Source organism: Dipodomys ordii, unplaced genomic scaffold, assembly GCF_000151885.1.
Source record: "Dipodomys ordii isolate 6190 unplaced genomic scaffold, Dord_2.0 Scaffold111, whole genome shotgun sequence".
In the NCBI taxonomy this organism is placed as follows: domain Eukaryota; kingdom Metazoa; phylum Chordata; class Mammalia; order Rodentia; family Heteromyidae; genus Dipodomys; species Dipodomys ordii.
Window position 1 is genome coordinate 3044888 of NW_012267327.1, and position 16652 is coordinate 3061539.

General features: G+C 35.9%; 1 protein-coding gene across 2 annotated transcripts in view; it reads right to left on the minus strand.

Annotated features, from left to right (window-relative positions):
- The window catches only part of Ift57 (intraflagellar transport 57), a 56196-nt gene extending 39858 nt beyond the window's left edge, over window positions 1-16338 (minus strand). Inside the window, exons 1-5 of one of the 2 annotated variants that reach the window (XM_013028596.1) lie at window positions 15967-16338; window positions 13587-13749; window positions 12583-12701; window positions 9911-10001; window positions 4849-4917 (exon numbers count right to left, since the gene is read on the minus strand). In XM_013028596.1, coding sequence (XP_012884050.1) covers window positions 4849-4917; window positions 9911-10001; window positions 12583-12701; window positions 13587-13749; window positions 15967-16178 — 654 coding nt within the window. In that variant the 5' untranslated portion in view covers window positions 16179-16338. The remainder of the gene's footprint in view (window positions 1-4848; window positions 4918-9910; window positions 10002-12582; window positions 12702-13586; window positions 13750-15966) is intronic. The other variant, XM_013028597.1, reaches the window with a different exon arrangement.
- Between the last annotated feature and the right edge of the window lie 314 nt (window positions 16339-16652).

A 16652-nucleotide genomic window follows, 5' to 3' on the forward strand; every position in this document is an offset into this window, starting at 1 on the left:
ATTCAAAACAGAATGAAAAATAACCAGACACCTTGCTGACAGGATGCCACTAGAGCCTTCTTTCCCTGCCCCCACCCCACGTAACCCTGAATCTTCTGCTACACATCCCTAACCAGCATGGCTCCTGTCCAAATATTAGAGCTGTAATTCAGCATATGTCCTTCACCCATCTTGCTCAGGGTGATTACAATCAAATTTCAGATTTCAAGAACATTCAAGAAGTTAGAGGAATATAGACTATGTGGAATTTTGCGGACTAGACTTGAAGCTTACTGTTCTACTTGTGTCAAAATTTAACTAATTACCTACAGATGAAATTTTAGTACGTGACCCAGTCCCTTACTAATTGCAGATGTTACTTTAGGAGTAAGAAATTCACATAATATGTTTTTAAAAGAAAAATAGGTAATTTTGAGATACATTTGAAAAGAGAATGAGTATTATCAAAATAGATTAGTTTGCAACTATGAAAACAGAACAATGAAACCTGCTGAAATTGTTTTGGAGAGAAGAGAAGGGAATGATAGAGGTGTTGAGACTGATTGAAATATATTGGAAATGTGTGGAAATGTAACAATGAGTCCTCCTATGTACAACTTATGATGTAGGCTAATAAAGAATGGCTGAAGTGTATTTAAGGCTCAAAGTTAATAAATGTTTTGAAAAGCAGCTATTATCCAAACAAATCCATTTCATTAATCATTCAGAGAAGGAATTTTCTCTATTCAGTGCTCATCAAACACTACTGCTATGTTATGATTTGCTTAGTCATTTAAAAGTTTTGCCAATGGGCAGACAGTATCTCTACAATTTTCCAAATCAATTAAGTAGAGGCTTCAAACACCCTGTGGCATTAAAGAATATAGATCACCAGGTCCTCTTTCAAGGACTTACTGCCAAGCTACAAGGAGGGTGGCCTGCTGACAGTTTGTCACCTGCAGAGAGCCACTTTACCTGGGACCAAGCCTGAATACATGCGAAGCCTGCCTCTGACAACAGTCAAGCAGACACCTTGCTCCAGACTGCTACACTAGGTTGGCTAAGACTTTGCCAGGTCTGTATCATAGCTAGACTTCTCTAGTGCCTAACCCTGCTTTCTACCTCTTTCAACGGTGTCAATTTCTACTAAATATGCTGCCCCATAAGCTCTATCTCTATCTCTGCGTTCCAGAGAACACAATCTGCAATGTGTCAGTTTACCTTTCACTTTACCACATCTTTCATTTCACCACATCTAAGGAAAATGCTAGGGTTTTTCCAGCTTGTGTAATTACCATAAGAGTACCCTTTCCAGCATTACTTTATTTTATGAAAAGAAGGAACATACAGATTTCTTCCTGTAAATCTTACACGGTACACATGATACATGTGCCACTTCATTCAAAATTTATTTTCTCTATGAAGACTGAACTAAACCTTGCTATGAAATTCCAAATTTAACACCCCCTCAGACATGTAGTTATTCAATATTTTTGATTACTGAGGAACTTCTACACATGAGGCACAGGTGAAAAATACAGGGGAAAAGCTCCTATTCTTTAGAAATTTTCATTCTAGTGGTTGAGACAGAGAATAAATAGAATGGTGATTAATAGAGTCTGTGCCAGCTACTTTAAATCCACAAGTAGAAAAGGCTTAGTGCAAAGTCATACATTGTTAGACTTGAACAGTTACATATACATCACTTTCTCTGATAGTATGTTATCATTTTTATGTTATCATTCTTGTACTGGTAAAGAATACATCATATTAAATTTTGCAAAAATGGTATTACTTCTATGTTATGAGTTTTAAATCTATGCTACTAACCCATATAGTAATTCTATCTTGGAGAAAAGCAGCCTAAGCCATTATAAACTAGAGTCAGACACAGCTGGCTGAGGCAGATGCTTTAGTGGGCAATATTATAAGCTTGCCAGGTTTTTTAAAATATGAAAGGGTTTTCTGTCTCATTAGTACTTTATGGTTGACCATCCACAAACACCTGGTGTTCAGGATTCTTCTTGCGAAAATATAACATATTTTTAACCCTAAAGGATATGTATGTGTACGTGTGTGTGTGTGTGTGTGTATATATATATATATATATACACATATATATTATTCTTTGTTCAAAGGTTACAAATCTAGATAATCTATAAAGACACACAAATAAGAAAAATCATTTCTTATATAGTTTGAGATGATAAATTGAAGTCAGGACCAACAGGGACTTAGGATCAGTGACAGTGGAAAGAGCTCATACCCAAGCTACTTTGTGCAGAGGAATCCTCTACTTATCCCATCAATAGAAAAATCAATACAAATGACAAGTTTTATTCAGAAAATAACTGGATACAAATCCACATTTCTTTTTCCTTTCATTCTGTAGGAGCACTTAATCTTTATCATGGCCAATACATGCATTACAAGACTACCACTAGCATAGTGTACTTATTCAAGTAGGTGGGAGAAATAAGAAAAGACTTGGAGTTTGGAGAAACAGTTCAAATTCAGGTGCTATAATTTATTAGCTTTCCAAAAACAAACGATCCCAAATTTATAAATTTTAGAATTTAAATTTGTAAAAAGGATATAAAAGCATTTACTTAAATAAATTTCAAAGTTAATAAAAAGCAGTAGTATTTTGTTGTTTTTCTGAGGTACTGAGGCCTCGTGTTTGGCACTTCACAATTTGAACCTTTCCTTTAGTCCTTTTGTTTTTATCTCTCTTTTTTTTGTCGGTTGTGAGGCTTGAACTCTGGGCCTGGGCGCTGTCCCTCAGCTCTTCAGCTCAAGGCAAGCGCTCTACCACTTGAGCTACAGTGCCACTTCCGGTTTTCTGGTGGTTTATTGGAGATAGGAGTCTCACGGTCTCTCCTGCCCGGGCTGGCTTTGAACCGCGATCCTCATATCTCAGCCTCCTGAGTAGCTAGGATTACAGGCGTGAGCCACCAGCGCCCGGCTTGTTTTTATCTCTTGAGAAAGAGTCTCACTAACTTTGTCTGAGCTGGCCTTGAACTGTAATCTTCCTGCCTCCAACTTCTAAGTAGCTGGGAAAGTAGAACATTTATTTATTTATTTATTATGGACTTTGCGAAATATTTAATCAGTTTTAATGCTCCATTTCTCTTCATTTTTGTTTCTTTTTTGTTTGTCTCTTTCTCCTGAGAAACCTTATGAAGTTAAGAAATAATTAAGTAGAAAAATTAAGATGCTACTATGGACTATAATAAAACAATTATTGACCATTGCCATTTGAGGGAGTCTCCTTGTTGCATGCATATTCATGTGGCAGGTTCCTCTACCTCCATTCATAGGTATAAGATCTCTCTTCAGAAACTGCCTTAAAATCATGAAGGAAGCATTTTAAAGTAATCTGAAGATTACAAAATGATCTGCAAATATAAGTTATTGCTACAAATGGAGTTTATTTCTTTGGATATAAGTATTAACATTATTTTTTTTAAATTACATTGCAGTTTTGTTTTATTTATTTATTTAGTCAGTCGTGGGCCTGAACTCTGGGCCTGGGCGCTGTACCTTAGTTCTTCAGTTCAAGGCTAGCACTCTACCACTTGAGCCACAGTGCCACTTCCAGCTTTTTCTGCTTATGTGGTGCTTAGGAATTGAACCCAGGGCCTCATGCATACAAGGCAAGCACTCTACCACTGAGCCACCTTCCCAGCCCAGTATTAACATTATTTGTAATTTCAATTGATCAATAACTTCACTTACTTAAGAATTAGTTATTTAACATCTTGTTTCATATGAGGAAGACTATAAAAAGGCTCTTTATCCCCACTATAAAGGGATTCATGGGCCAGATATGAAAGCAGAAACATGTGTAGAAAAATGAAATATTCAATTTTGCCAACATGTACAGAACACTTTCTATGTGACAGTCGCATAATATTTCATATACAATCATTCTCTTAATCCTTAGAAATTTCATGAAAAGACTAATACTTTCATTTAACAGATGAAGAATACAAGACATCAGATGTTTGGAAATGGGTTCAGTTTAGAATCCTAGAAAGTACTAATGTCAAGACACATACAACTGAACTATAAGTGTGCATATTCCATCTTAAACTGGGCCGTAGCCACACACAAACACTTCACTAATAATGAGTAGTGAAATTAACAATGTTAAGATAGCAAAAGGCATTAAAAAAATCTTGGAGCAGGTTAAAGTTATCAAGATATTAGATCGAAGTCTGGTCCAAATTTAAGGATTCATACAAATTAAATAAAGACAAATAAGAATATATTACATTTGTACTTTTTTGAGTGTGCACAGTTATATACTTTATTGAAATATAATATACAGACAGAAAAAAATGCCAAAGTCCAATCTGTAGATTTAAAATCTAAATGAGAGTATACTCCTATAGTGTATTTATTTCATAATTAAAACAGAGAAAAAAAGAAACCTGTTTTAAAGCAATGTCTGACACCTATCCATATTCCATTCTTAATATAATTTATTTTATTTCAAAGTATTACAATTTTAGTATCTTCTATAAACAAGATCAATCAATACTGGCCAATTTTAATGGAGAATAACTTGAAGTAGAATAATTTATGCCTTTCCATAATTAAACATGCCACTAGGAAAATAAATTATTTCAAGTTTGCATGAGCAACATTATGCTGATTTGTTAATTTTCCATAGTTTAGATAGAAGACTGTCTCATGCCTCTGGATTTTTATATTTGCCATAATTGTATATACCATTTTGTATATAAGAAGCAGAACTTCAGAACTAAGTTTTAGCTGATACATAAAATATTATCTGACAATGACACTGAGATTTCCAACACAATATTGACTGCTTTTCAGTGTTCTGTATCCAATGAAACTTACCAAGCGATAGGTCTGAGCCTTTAAAACGTTGAGATCAATAAAGTTTTCTTCATTATCTGTCTCCTCTTCCTTAGGAAAATAAAAATATTTTAAATTATGCAAAATAATTTTAACATTCCAGCTTTTCTATACATAATATACTAAGCTCTACTAAGCTTTATTAAAAAATGAACCCAGTAAAATGTATTTATGAGCCTAATAAACATATGCATAAAGTATGGTACAATATTATTAACACCTCATATTTTCTTTGAAGTTCTGATCTTTAACAAGATCATTTTTGAAGTTGCTGCAGAATAAAATAAAAAAGAGACAAAGGAAAGGAGATAATGCTGCAGAACATAAAACAGGAGAAAACAACCCCAAGTAGTATATTTGAAATAGATAGTAAGTTTATGAAAGTATTGAGCAGCATGACTGGAGTGGACAAAAATGTGAGACTGACAAAAAACAGTCTCACTTCAGAGACTAACAACAGTGATGTGTATTTCTTCAATTTTTGTGCTTACGCTTGATATGTAAATGGTTATACATACTCCTAGGTCCATGGGCCTTTAAATTTGTTTAGAAAGTTAATTCAAATGGATTCCAAACTTGTCCTGATCTGTACACCAAATGGTTGTGGGGAGTGTGGGTAGGAAGTGATCTCTGAGAGGCAATTTCCTCATTAATGTGCAGTAAAATGAAGCAAATATTATCAGCATGTAAAACCAAGCATGAGCTTTCCTCTTTCTTCAAATGTGTTTTGAGGCCAAGTGATAGTAGGTAAAACAAATTTAAGAAGAATTTCTCATCTTAAAAACATGATAATAGGGGCCGGGAAGGTGGCTCAGTGGTACTGCGCTTGCCTTGCATGCATGAGCCCCTGGGTTCGCTTCCTCAGCACCACATAAGCAAAAAGAAAAAAGCTGGAAGTGGCGCTGTGGCTCAAGTGGTAGAGTGCTGGCCTTGAGCTGAAGAGCTGAGGGCAGTGGTCAGGCCCAGAGTTCAGGCCCCATGACCAGACTCCAAAAAAAACAAAAACAAAAAAAAATAAAGCTAATAGAACTTGCTCCTCAAGTAACAATACGATCATGCAAAGAAACAAGCACTAGCAAGTGAGTGTTGGCTGGTAAACACTTTCATGTAGCTGTAGAGTGTTGGATTTGAAAGACAATGCTTCACTTCACAAATGAGGAAGTGGTTCTGAGATCAGTAGCATCGGTAACACTTGTAAACTAGTTAGAATGCAAACTCTAAGGTTCTATCTTTTCAGAAACTAAGATCTATTCAGAAACTCTGTGAGTAGGGCACTAAAGTAAGTGTATTTGTTTTCTTCCCTCCCCTACACTTTTATTATATACAAGATATACAGACTATATGAATCAAAGAATTATTGAAAATAATTCAACTCAATAATTCAGAAGTCTCCAAAATTTCCTACCATTTCTTTGTCACCAATTTATACCTACTTAATTCTCTTAGTAGCAATTATTAAGAATATCATTTCAAAGAGTAGGTGGGAATATTTTGTATCATGACCAATATGTTTTTTTTAAAAAAATAATGATCAATGTGTTCTGTTTTGATCTGCTAGTTTAAAACAAAAGATGATCTTCACATCCTTGGCCGGCTCCTATCACACTCTGGCAATAAAAGTACTATGGCACCATCAAAAAGCTTTTTAGCACTGACTCAGCTAAGCTCTCTTTAGCAAGAAAAAATGGGAGAAGTAAAAGGGCCTCTTGTACTGAGAGGATCTCTTGTAACACTATAATGACAATATGGAAGAAAAGAAAGAAAAAAATTGGGGAGGTATACTAGAAGAAGACAGGAGCTAGGGAAGGCCTTCAAAGTTGGTGTCATGATGGCATAAGATCTTTCTTGCCTGATGGTTGGAAAAAAAAATGTGTGAACAGGCTGCTTTCTACTTTGTGCCTTTACATTTATAAGCCCAGTAATGCTGCTTTTAATTTAAAATAATTCATTGAAAAAAATCAGCGTTAGTTTTGACTAGCTCTGCAATGTGCTGACAGATTTTCTAGTCCTATCAACCTGGAGATACAACAGTAAGCAAAAATTAGGCCTGGTTTCTGCTCTCAAATAATTTTTTTTACCCCACTGATGAGCAGAGATTTTTCATGCCTCCCCTAAATAGTGCTTTGAAGTTACATGTCTTCGAAGTTAAATGTTGGTGTACTAAAACTAGGTATCTGTCAATCAACTGTTAATAACAAATTGTTACTAAAGATAGAGGGAGCTGGGGTGTTGCTCAAGGAGTAGAGCAAGCATGAGATCCTGGGCTCAGTCCCCAGTGTTGGGGGAGAAAATAAAAGACTACATGAGGGTATGTCAAGTAGAATAAATGAGTAAAAAAATGGCAAAACAAATGTTTACAAATACAAAGAATGAAGTATAAACTTCTTTAAATGTCCGAAACAATCCATCTGTTCTGTTCTATCCTCTAAGCTCTCCCCTGTCTCACTCAGAAGCTTTGTCCACAATTATTCTGCCTCAGAATCCAGATCATGAAAAGCTCCTTTCTGTTGCCAGCTCTGTACATGCTATATTAGTATTCTCTCTCTGCCCCCTTCTCTCTCCCTCTCTCCTTTTTCCCTCTCCCTCTTCCTCTCTCTCTCTGTCTCCCTCTCCCTCTGTCTCTCTCTCTGTCTTTTTGTCTCTCTCTGTTTCTCTGTTTCTCTGTCTGTCTCTCTCTTTCTCTCTCTCTCTCTCTCCACAGTGAAAACAGGGGTTATACCATAGGGGAAGAACATCCAAAAGAAACAAAAAAAATCACATAGTACATTATAAGTACATTACAAATAACAGTAACAAAGATAAAACCTCTCGTGTCCCTATCTTAGCATTCATTTAATAGAGTGTATATTTTGAAGACTACATACATTCAATCACAGCCTATTTGCTTTTCCAGGAGTGTGGATCTCTATTTTTCTTATTTTTTATAGCAACATTTTTATTGTAACTAAGTGATTACACAAATTTCACAGTATTGTGAGATAGTGATACTTTGTTAAAGCCACAAACATTCTAACCTTCATGGGGCAAATCGTCTTAATCATGGTCTATAAAGTTGATTAATTCTATGAGCTTTGACAGTTATTTCTTCCACATCAGGTGATATGTACATTTCTTTCCTTTTGCTTAGTGTCAGCTGCTCCCTCTTTCCCACTTACTCCCTCCCTCCCATCTCTGCCATTGAGTTGCTTAGTTCATTTTGATCTATGACCAGTGCAGCTGATGGGTCCCACTGTTGTATGTTTTCCCGTTTCCCTCTGTTTCGGTGTCCTCCTCCTAGTTTCCCTCCGATGTGCACATATATATCATATATGTGGTCCGCAGCATGGAGTCATTTAGTAATGATTCAACCGGATGAGTGGAGGTCCTTTGTTTCCCCAGTCCTGCTTACTTTGTTGTATCTCCTTACATTTTGGATTAAACATCCACTAATCTGGAAGACCATGTGCCGTTTGTCTCTTATTACCAGTCTCTTATTGACTTCTGCTATATAAAAAGAAGTGCATGTACAATGAATGAGCACTTTTTTGCCTTGTCTTTTCAAATTTATCACTTTAAAAATATATCTTTTAAGTTGACTAGTTTTATAATGATTGTTTTCTTTTAATAGTGGAATCATCTTTTAACCTATGTTTATTATAAACTGCTGATAAACTAAATTTTTGAAGAACTAGTGAGAGAGTAATAATGATCCTCCTATCCACTTAACTTTCATTCACACACTGATACTTTTCTTCTTTCACATATTCTACATAGTTGAGGTCATAATGACAAAGTATAAGTAATCCTCATGCCACCAAAGTTACTTTGTAAATAATTTGTAATAGGTATATAATATTTTCTTTAGATTCATTCTAAATTATGTAATAGTTATATTTTTAGTATTTGGTGTTAAAATAATTGAGTAATTTACCCTAACTTATGTAGGTTCTATATACAATCTATTTAGTAACAAGTGATTTAAAAATCATCAAGCAATACTTTTCTACTTTTTGCAGCTGTGGGGCTTGAATTCAGGGCCTGGGGGCTTTCCCTAAACTTTTATTGCTCAAGGCACAGCTCCACTTCCAGTTTTTAGGTTATTAATTGGCGATGAGAGTCTCATGGACTTTTCTGTCAGGCTGGCTTTCAATTACAACTCTCAGATCTTAGCTCCTGAATTGCTAGAATGACAGGAGTGAGCCAAAAGGGCCGGGCTAAAAAAAATAAAATAAAATCTTTAATTGGTTCATGACAGCAAAATACCATACACAGTTGTTTTTTCTATCTTGTCTTTTTCAGACCATGTGTATACTTTCTAAAGTACTACAGTCAGCCATTTATAGTTCTGAGAAAGAATTATCCTGAGAAAAAGGCCTTTGTCTCTGTGTCTTATTAGTCTGGTTTGTTTGTTGTAGAGATTTGACTATTTAACAGTATAGCTTGGATAGGATGTTAAACAGGGAAAAGGTGCCCATAACACCAAACAGCTGAAATATTGGTTATTTTAAAACATTTTTTAAAAATTTCTGGAGTAGTCATCAAAATTTGAGATGCACAAAGAAATTTCTTAGAAATAAATGCTATTCCTAAGTTCTTAGGGGGGGGTTGTTGCTGTTATTTGTTTCTGTTTTTGTTGTTATGAGAGTCTTGTTATGAAGCTCAGATTAATCTTGAAGTCAAAATCCTCCTACCTTAATCCTAGATGTTGAAATTACAGACCATTACACCAGATTAGTCATAAAGACAATTCTTGTGTTCTAGATTCTTTGTCAGGCATAGTTTATTCAAGAAATGACTGACCTTGTTAACAAAATACTTACTCACATAACTAATATTATACAATTACTTTTGTAGTTTAAGAACCTCTGCTGAAACTCATTAGAGAATATCAATATTAATTTACTTAAAAGCCTAAAGAACTCACAATTGATATTGTCCTTAAAAGCTTCTATCTTTTCAAAACAATGAAATAAAATGCATTCCAGAAAATAGAAGTCCACAGAAATTCTGAGAAGGGAAGAAAACCAAAGATAGAAAAGAAAAGGAAGTTCAGCAACATACATACCACAAATTCTTCATCCAATTTACTTAATGTTAACTCTGCATCATCTTCTCCAACAGCCTCCTCTTCTAATTCTTCCACTGGGTAAGCTGGCCTAAAATGAGAGAGCTTAGTATGAGAGTTTTAACAAATTTTAGTAAGATGAAGGAAGTATAGTGAGAAAATTAAAAATCACTTCTACATCATATCTTGTCCCTTTTGCTCCTTTCCTTCAATCTCTATTACAATTTCATGTATTCTTCCTGAAACATACTGTGTAAAAAAAAAATAAAACTGTTTATCTCCAAATACAAAGAAAAAATTCACAACTATGATACTTTGCAATCTTTGATGCAATACACGTTCTGCACCAATATACGACACTTAAGTACATATGTTTTTCTCATTTTTTCCACACATCTGCACTATATTTTATTGATTAACAATACTACAATAATCCTGGAGGCCTATGAAAAAATTAATGTTCTTTCTAGTTTCTGTCCAAGACAACATTGAAAAGATCATCTTTGTATATTTATCATTATGTATACCATTTAGCTTAAATTTGTGCAAGTGGAATAGTTAGATCAGCAACTTTCTACAAATTATCATTTTGCTAGAATTGGCCTGCAAAATATTACCCTAATTTACACTTGCAACAATCCTAAAAAAGAGTATCTCTATGTCTATACATTCAGCAATATGATGTACACATTAATCTTTGCCAATTAAACAAGTGAAGAAATTTCATTCCTGTTTTTTTAACTGAATTTCTTTAGGATGAGAGTGGCTGAACAGCTTTTCCAGTTTAATTGGTTACTCATTTCCATTTCGGTGAAATGCCCAATTATGCTCTTTGCCCTCTGGCTTTTTATAAATTAAGAAAATTTATGCTCTGCTTGATCTCTATTAAAAATATCTTACCTAGTTTATTACTTACAATCCTGGCTACTAAAAACAGTTTAATCTTATCAAATAGATATGGCAATGTTTTCTTGCACAGATCTGAGAGTTATCATATATATAAAGCTTTTCCTCATACAATATTTACTATCACTTTCCAGTATTTTAGTATTTCTATAGGGTTTTTTCTTTACATTTTTATCTTTGATCAACTTGAAGCTTCTTTTTATACAGGTAATGAGCTTGATTCTTGTTTCCAAAATCTAATTAGAGTTCCTAACACAATCAGTTCTCTGTGAATTCACCCAACTTCTTTAAACACTTTCAACAAGTTTTATTTTTCTGTTTTCATAATACATATAAAGTACTTCCACTATACCAAAATATCGTTAAGAATAAACATCCTAATTACATTAATCACATAATTTTCTCAAAAGCAGTGTTCTATAATTTATTTGTTATGTGATTACTAGTAAACATGCAACGTTTGCATAATTTATAATTATATATTTGGTGTATTCTCTAAGTTCTGTCACTTTTCAGCTTTCCTCCATCTTCTTTCCCAGATAAATACAGTCCTTATAAATTATGAAAGTCATAATACACAAACCAGGAATAAAATATGTGTAGCACAAAGAAAAGGCAAAATCAAATAGTGACTGAGGTACTAATAACTTCTGATGAAGTTAAAACATTCAGGACTAGAGATTTAGTAACTTAAAATATGCCAAACAGCTTCATATTCCATAACTTATGTTTTCTTAAAATCTAATAAAAAAGTATTGTGATTGTGTTGTCATTCTTTATACTGTTCTAATGGATATGTTTGGATTGGTGTGAGTAAAATTGCTGTTTTACCTTAAAAATATGAGTATCAGTAATTTAACACAACTCAAAAATAACCTAATTTAACTCAATAATAACCTAAATCAAGGAAGTTTTTATATTAAAAAATATAAATATATATTACAATTTATCAGGGCTATTTCTACCAAAATTATCTTTAATCCAAAAAATGCTGCTTAGTCATTTGTGTGGTATATTACACATTCTATCAATGTTAATGTATGAAATATGAAAATAATATAATTTCTAATTATAAATTGCATAAATTTTCTGATTTTTTTCTTGATCTGTATGCTCAACATCTACATATATGATATACCATATGCTCTAGTATAGCATCATATGTTAAGGTACACCAATTGCCACAGTACACATATGATGATTAAAGGATTTCTAGTAAGAAAGTGTGAATAAATTATTTTAATGCCATAGGAAAAATACAATATAATACTAAAGACATAAACAGAGTATTTTCAGTTCACATAATGAAACAATGAACAACATCTAGAAGTGTTAAGTAGCTTCTTAATATTATGGTTACACAGCCTAAAGCAGAGAAAAATCCCATTTTTAGCACTATATGAATTTCCATTTTTTCCCAAATACAGAGCTATCAGTTACTTCCATGCATATGCTATGGTTGTTTGTATAAATAAATCCATGTACCAAAATAATTTTAATAAATTTTCCTAAATTTACAAAGATATACAGTCACAGTTAAACCTTTACAGCTACATAATGATACAGAAGGGGCACAATAATATCTAATATTACTTTATTCCTGGTTTTGAAGAAAGACATTCTAATTTCATCTGTACTGACCTTTCTTAACCTCCTATGGCACTTTCAGTTTGGAACAACCAATTACTATCCCTTCAATTAAACAGCATTGCTCCTCAGAGGAAAAGGCATGTACATAAAATTATACTAGGTTGGATAATAGTTACCTTTTCCAGGTAAAGCCAATATATTTTAGTGCTTCTTCGGCTAAACAATCCAAAACATAGCATACATGCTCTCCATAACCCGACTTTAATTTTGAAGGGGGAAAGTCTGCAGTTCTCCCCTGAAACAAACAAACAATTAACAGGAAATTATCTTGTTATTTTCTAAATATCAAAATTGTTAACATTTTAAGCAAAATATTTGTACCAAATTTTTCAACAAATTTTTGGACAATATTTTGTTTAAAAATACTCTGCAATACATATATCACCTTTCTATTTTTAAAATAGTTTAACTGGAATTACATTGTTCCTTATAATTATTAAAGCTTTTCTTTCAAACTATAGATAGAAAATTGAGGAAAACTAAGATATTTTATTGTTAAGATTAACAAATTAACAGGCAATAAATAATATCATAGCAGCAGAAAAAAAAACCATTGATCTTATTAGGATAAAAAGAAAATCAGTAGAACTGCAGGTATGATCATGTATTGTTGAACCAAGTATGTGAAGGACAGAGTCATCTGTCAAAAATTAATAATGTGTGCCCAAAATATCTCACTGCCAGTCTTCTGGAAAAACAAAAATGAAAACAACTGTTTTTCTAGGTTATCAGAGTTCTCTTTCAAAACATAAAGTATTATACACATAAACTGACATGCTGAATTGAAATCCCTTTGTACAACTATTTAAAGATAATGAAAAAGAAATTTAAAGAAATACAGAGTTTCAATGATAGTTTTTAATCATATTTTTAGAAAAGAGATTGATACCCATAAATTTACTCCCTAAGATTAAACAAGAAAAATACCATTACTTTGGGCCATAAAGAATACATACTAAGCATTTGAGAAGTGGTATTAGTGTTATAATATCAAGCATACTGAGGTTTTACTGGAAAACACATTCAGAGGTAAGTATTTACATATATACATATTCATAAAAAGAGTCATCTAACATTTGTTGGCTTCAGAACATGTAAAAAGAAGAGTGTTTACACTTACAAATGATCGAAGCTCAGATAATATGCTAGATATTGTTGCATTAGGGTCATCATACTCTTGAGGCTGCTCAAAGGGATGTCCAGTTTTGTTAATCAGCCAAGCAGCAATAGTGCAAAACATGTAGAACTGTTCACCAGGGTTTGTAGGCAGGGCAAAATAGTGTCTGTTCCAAAACAAGGGGGCAGAAGGGAATGGTTAATTGTACAAGTAAGTTTATAACTCATGAGGCCAAATCAAAATATGCTTGACAACTTGTTTTTTCCCTGTCAAATCATCTTCAAATTAAAAGACATCAATAACTCACTCTTTGAAGTTTCAGTAATCCACAGTGCTCACATTAAATTTTGAATCAGCAGGAATAGAGTAATTGCTATTGTAAACTAGATCAGAGACTTAATCCTTAGGAAAGGTAATGCATGTTAGAAAACAAAGCATGTAAAACTTTTGCAAAATCACTTAAGTGATTAATAATAGATGAGTAATTCCTCTCACATAGTGATTTAGAACTAGGAGAGGCTTACAATGAACCACAAGAAAATTTTAAAAAATTATTCACTATGTATTTCTGTTGCTATTAACAATGTTAAACAGTTGTTTTCATTTTAGCCACATATTCAAATCAATGAAGGCCATAAAAATACTGCTTTTTGGCCACACATAACTACTTTCCTCATCAATGGATAAAATAGTAACTTCTTTAGTGGAGCTCTACTATATGTATATGTCAAAAGATTCCTACCTAAATAGAATTAAGAATCTGTTACATCCTCAGTCCAACAAAACATTTAATGTTTATCCTCTGCTCTACCAAAAATACTCCAATAAAGATCAATATGGTACATGATAGAAATAAAACTTGTGAGTAATACCATTCTGGTCAGTTTAATCAAATATCTTATTTTGGGTTTTTTTTTTGTATAGCTATAACTGTTACATTTATAATGTGTTTAGGTTAATAGAAGCATTGTGCTATGGTTAATTCAGAATTCACTAGTATATTTCAAGTTTCCCCAACTTTTCTACAGGTAAGTGTAAATGTTCTAGAAAGAAAGAAAAAAAAAAGGCCATGAAAATCCTTCCAGATATATGCATAAAACACTTCCAAAGAGCCAACAACTCATTTTTTCCTTATCAACTGCTACTCTTCAAAGGCAGAGGAATAGATACTGATAGATATTGAAGATTAAGACAGTGGCTCTCAAACACTATGTGCGTTACTCAGAAGACTTGATTACACAGACTGCTGGCACGACCCATAGATTTTAGAAAAGGTAAGAGTTGAGCCAGGGCCTGAGAAATTTCTAAATTTCTAGGTGATGCTGGTGTTGTTTGGTAACTATACTATGAGAACCATTAAACTGGATATCTCCATACAAACCCATGGCTCAAAGTACATGGCTCAACTCCCTAGGAAATAGTACAGGAATATGAGCAGAAGCCTTACGGACACTTGCAAAATAGAATCCAATTTTATTAGCACTACAGAAATGTCGGTTGTTTACATTATCACGATCAATGCAACATTCCTATCATAGATCAAGTTGAACTGCTTTTCCCCCTAACTTTTTCCTAGTATGGGCTAAATATGGATCTTTCAAAGAAAGCCTACAAATCTTTTCATTCAAGCTACTGACAGAAAGCAGAGGAATGAGATCAGGGAGATTTATTTGGAGTTACCTGTCGACATTAAAAGAAAGTTCTCTCATTCGCAATCTTCATTGTTTTACAGAACAACACGACATGTTAAAGTTAAGAAAAAGCGATGCATTTTATTTATCTGGCCATCACTAAGTTACAGTGATGAGACAGTGCTACTTGTCCACTGCGTTGTACCACTCCAATGGCACCGCCTTTGGGATATTGGGAGTTCCAAGGGTTGTCATTTCGTGTGTGGTGGTTTCCACTTCTCTGCTCCTAAGAGTGCTGTTTTTTTCAGAGCAGAAGTCTACCCTAGCAATTAGTTCACGAGTGGACCGTTTATAAAGTGCCCCGCAGCAAGTTACCCACGGCCATCTAAAGAAAGTCTAGCAGAAGGACAAGGAAGCCTAGAACTCGCTGCACACCGTGCTCCCGGACGGGTGCGCGGCGCTCTCCACACTGTCTCTGGGCCTTCTCCTGCCCTCGGTCTGCCTTTGGTGAGGGTGCGCGCGCGCTCTCAAGCGGGGCCGGCGGGCCTGGCCTTCCTCTCCGCACTTTCCAAACTTCCCGACTTTCTCGGCCTGAGTGTGAGCTCCACAAGTTCGGCGGAGCCCGCGGCGCACGGCCCTTCCCGGGGGCAGCCATCAGGCAGGCCGGGCCGGGCGGCTCCGCGCTCCGTGTCCCCAGCCTGGCCCGAGCCCGGCCGGGCCCCGGCGGGCGCTCGAGGGCGAGGTGCACCCACCTGGATGGGGGCTTCAGGTTGTTCTTCCGGAGGAGCTCCTCCTCGTAGCAGAGCAGCTTCAGCTTCTCCACCAAGTCCTCCATCACCACGAACATGTGGTAGGCCGCGCCGGGCCCTCGCTCCACGCCCGCCTCCCCTGCCCCGTCGCCGCGAGACCGCGACACCCCATCTTCCAACCCCGACGGTGAGACCACTGCTGCGGCGGCAGCCATGGCCGGGCGGACAGGAGTGCGACGTGAGGAGGGCTCGGGCCCACAGGAGCTCCACGGCCTAAGCCGCTGGCGCCGAGGCAGCCAGGACCGCGGCGACCCGTTACCAGGCGACCGCAGGGCAACCGGTCACCACGGAAACTAGACTCCGCCTCCTTCCCTCCTGGCTCTCAGGATCTCCGCAAACCTCCCTCCAACCAGGGTGGGGCTCCTGCGTGACGTCATCTTGTGCCCGCCCCTTGCCTCTCCTCCGAGGAAGTGTGAGTGGCCCCGCCCGTCGTGGGGGCGTGGCGTCTCGCCTTCTGCGACCCGATTCGACGGCAGCATCTCCACTGCTGCGGGAAGGCGGGGTCGGGGATTGGGCTCCGCGGGATAGGGCTCCCGGTGACTTGGGACCTTACCTGGACCAGGTGCAGGTAGGAACCGTGGAGCCTGCATCTCGGTCGCTCGTCAGCATTTCAAATGCTGTCTGGGCAA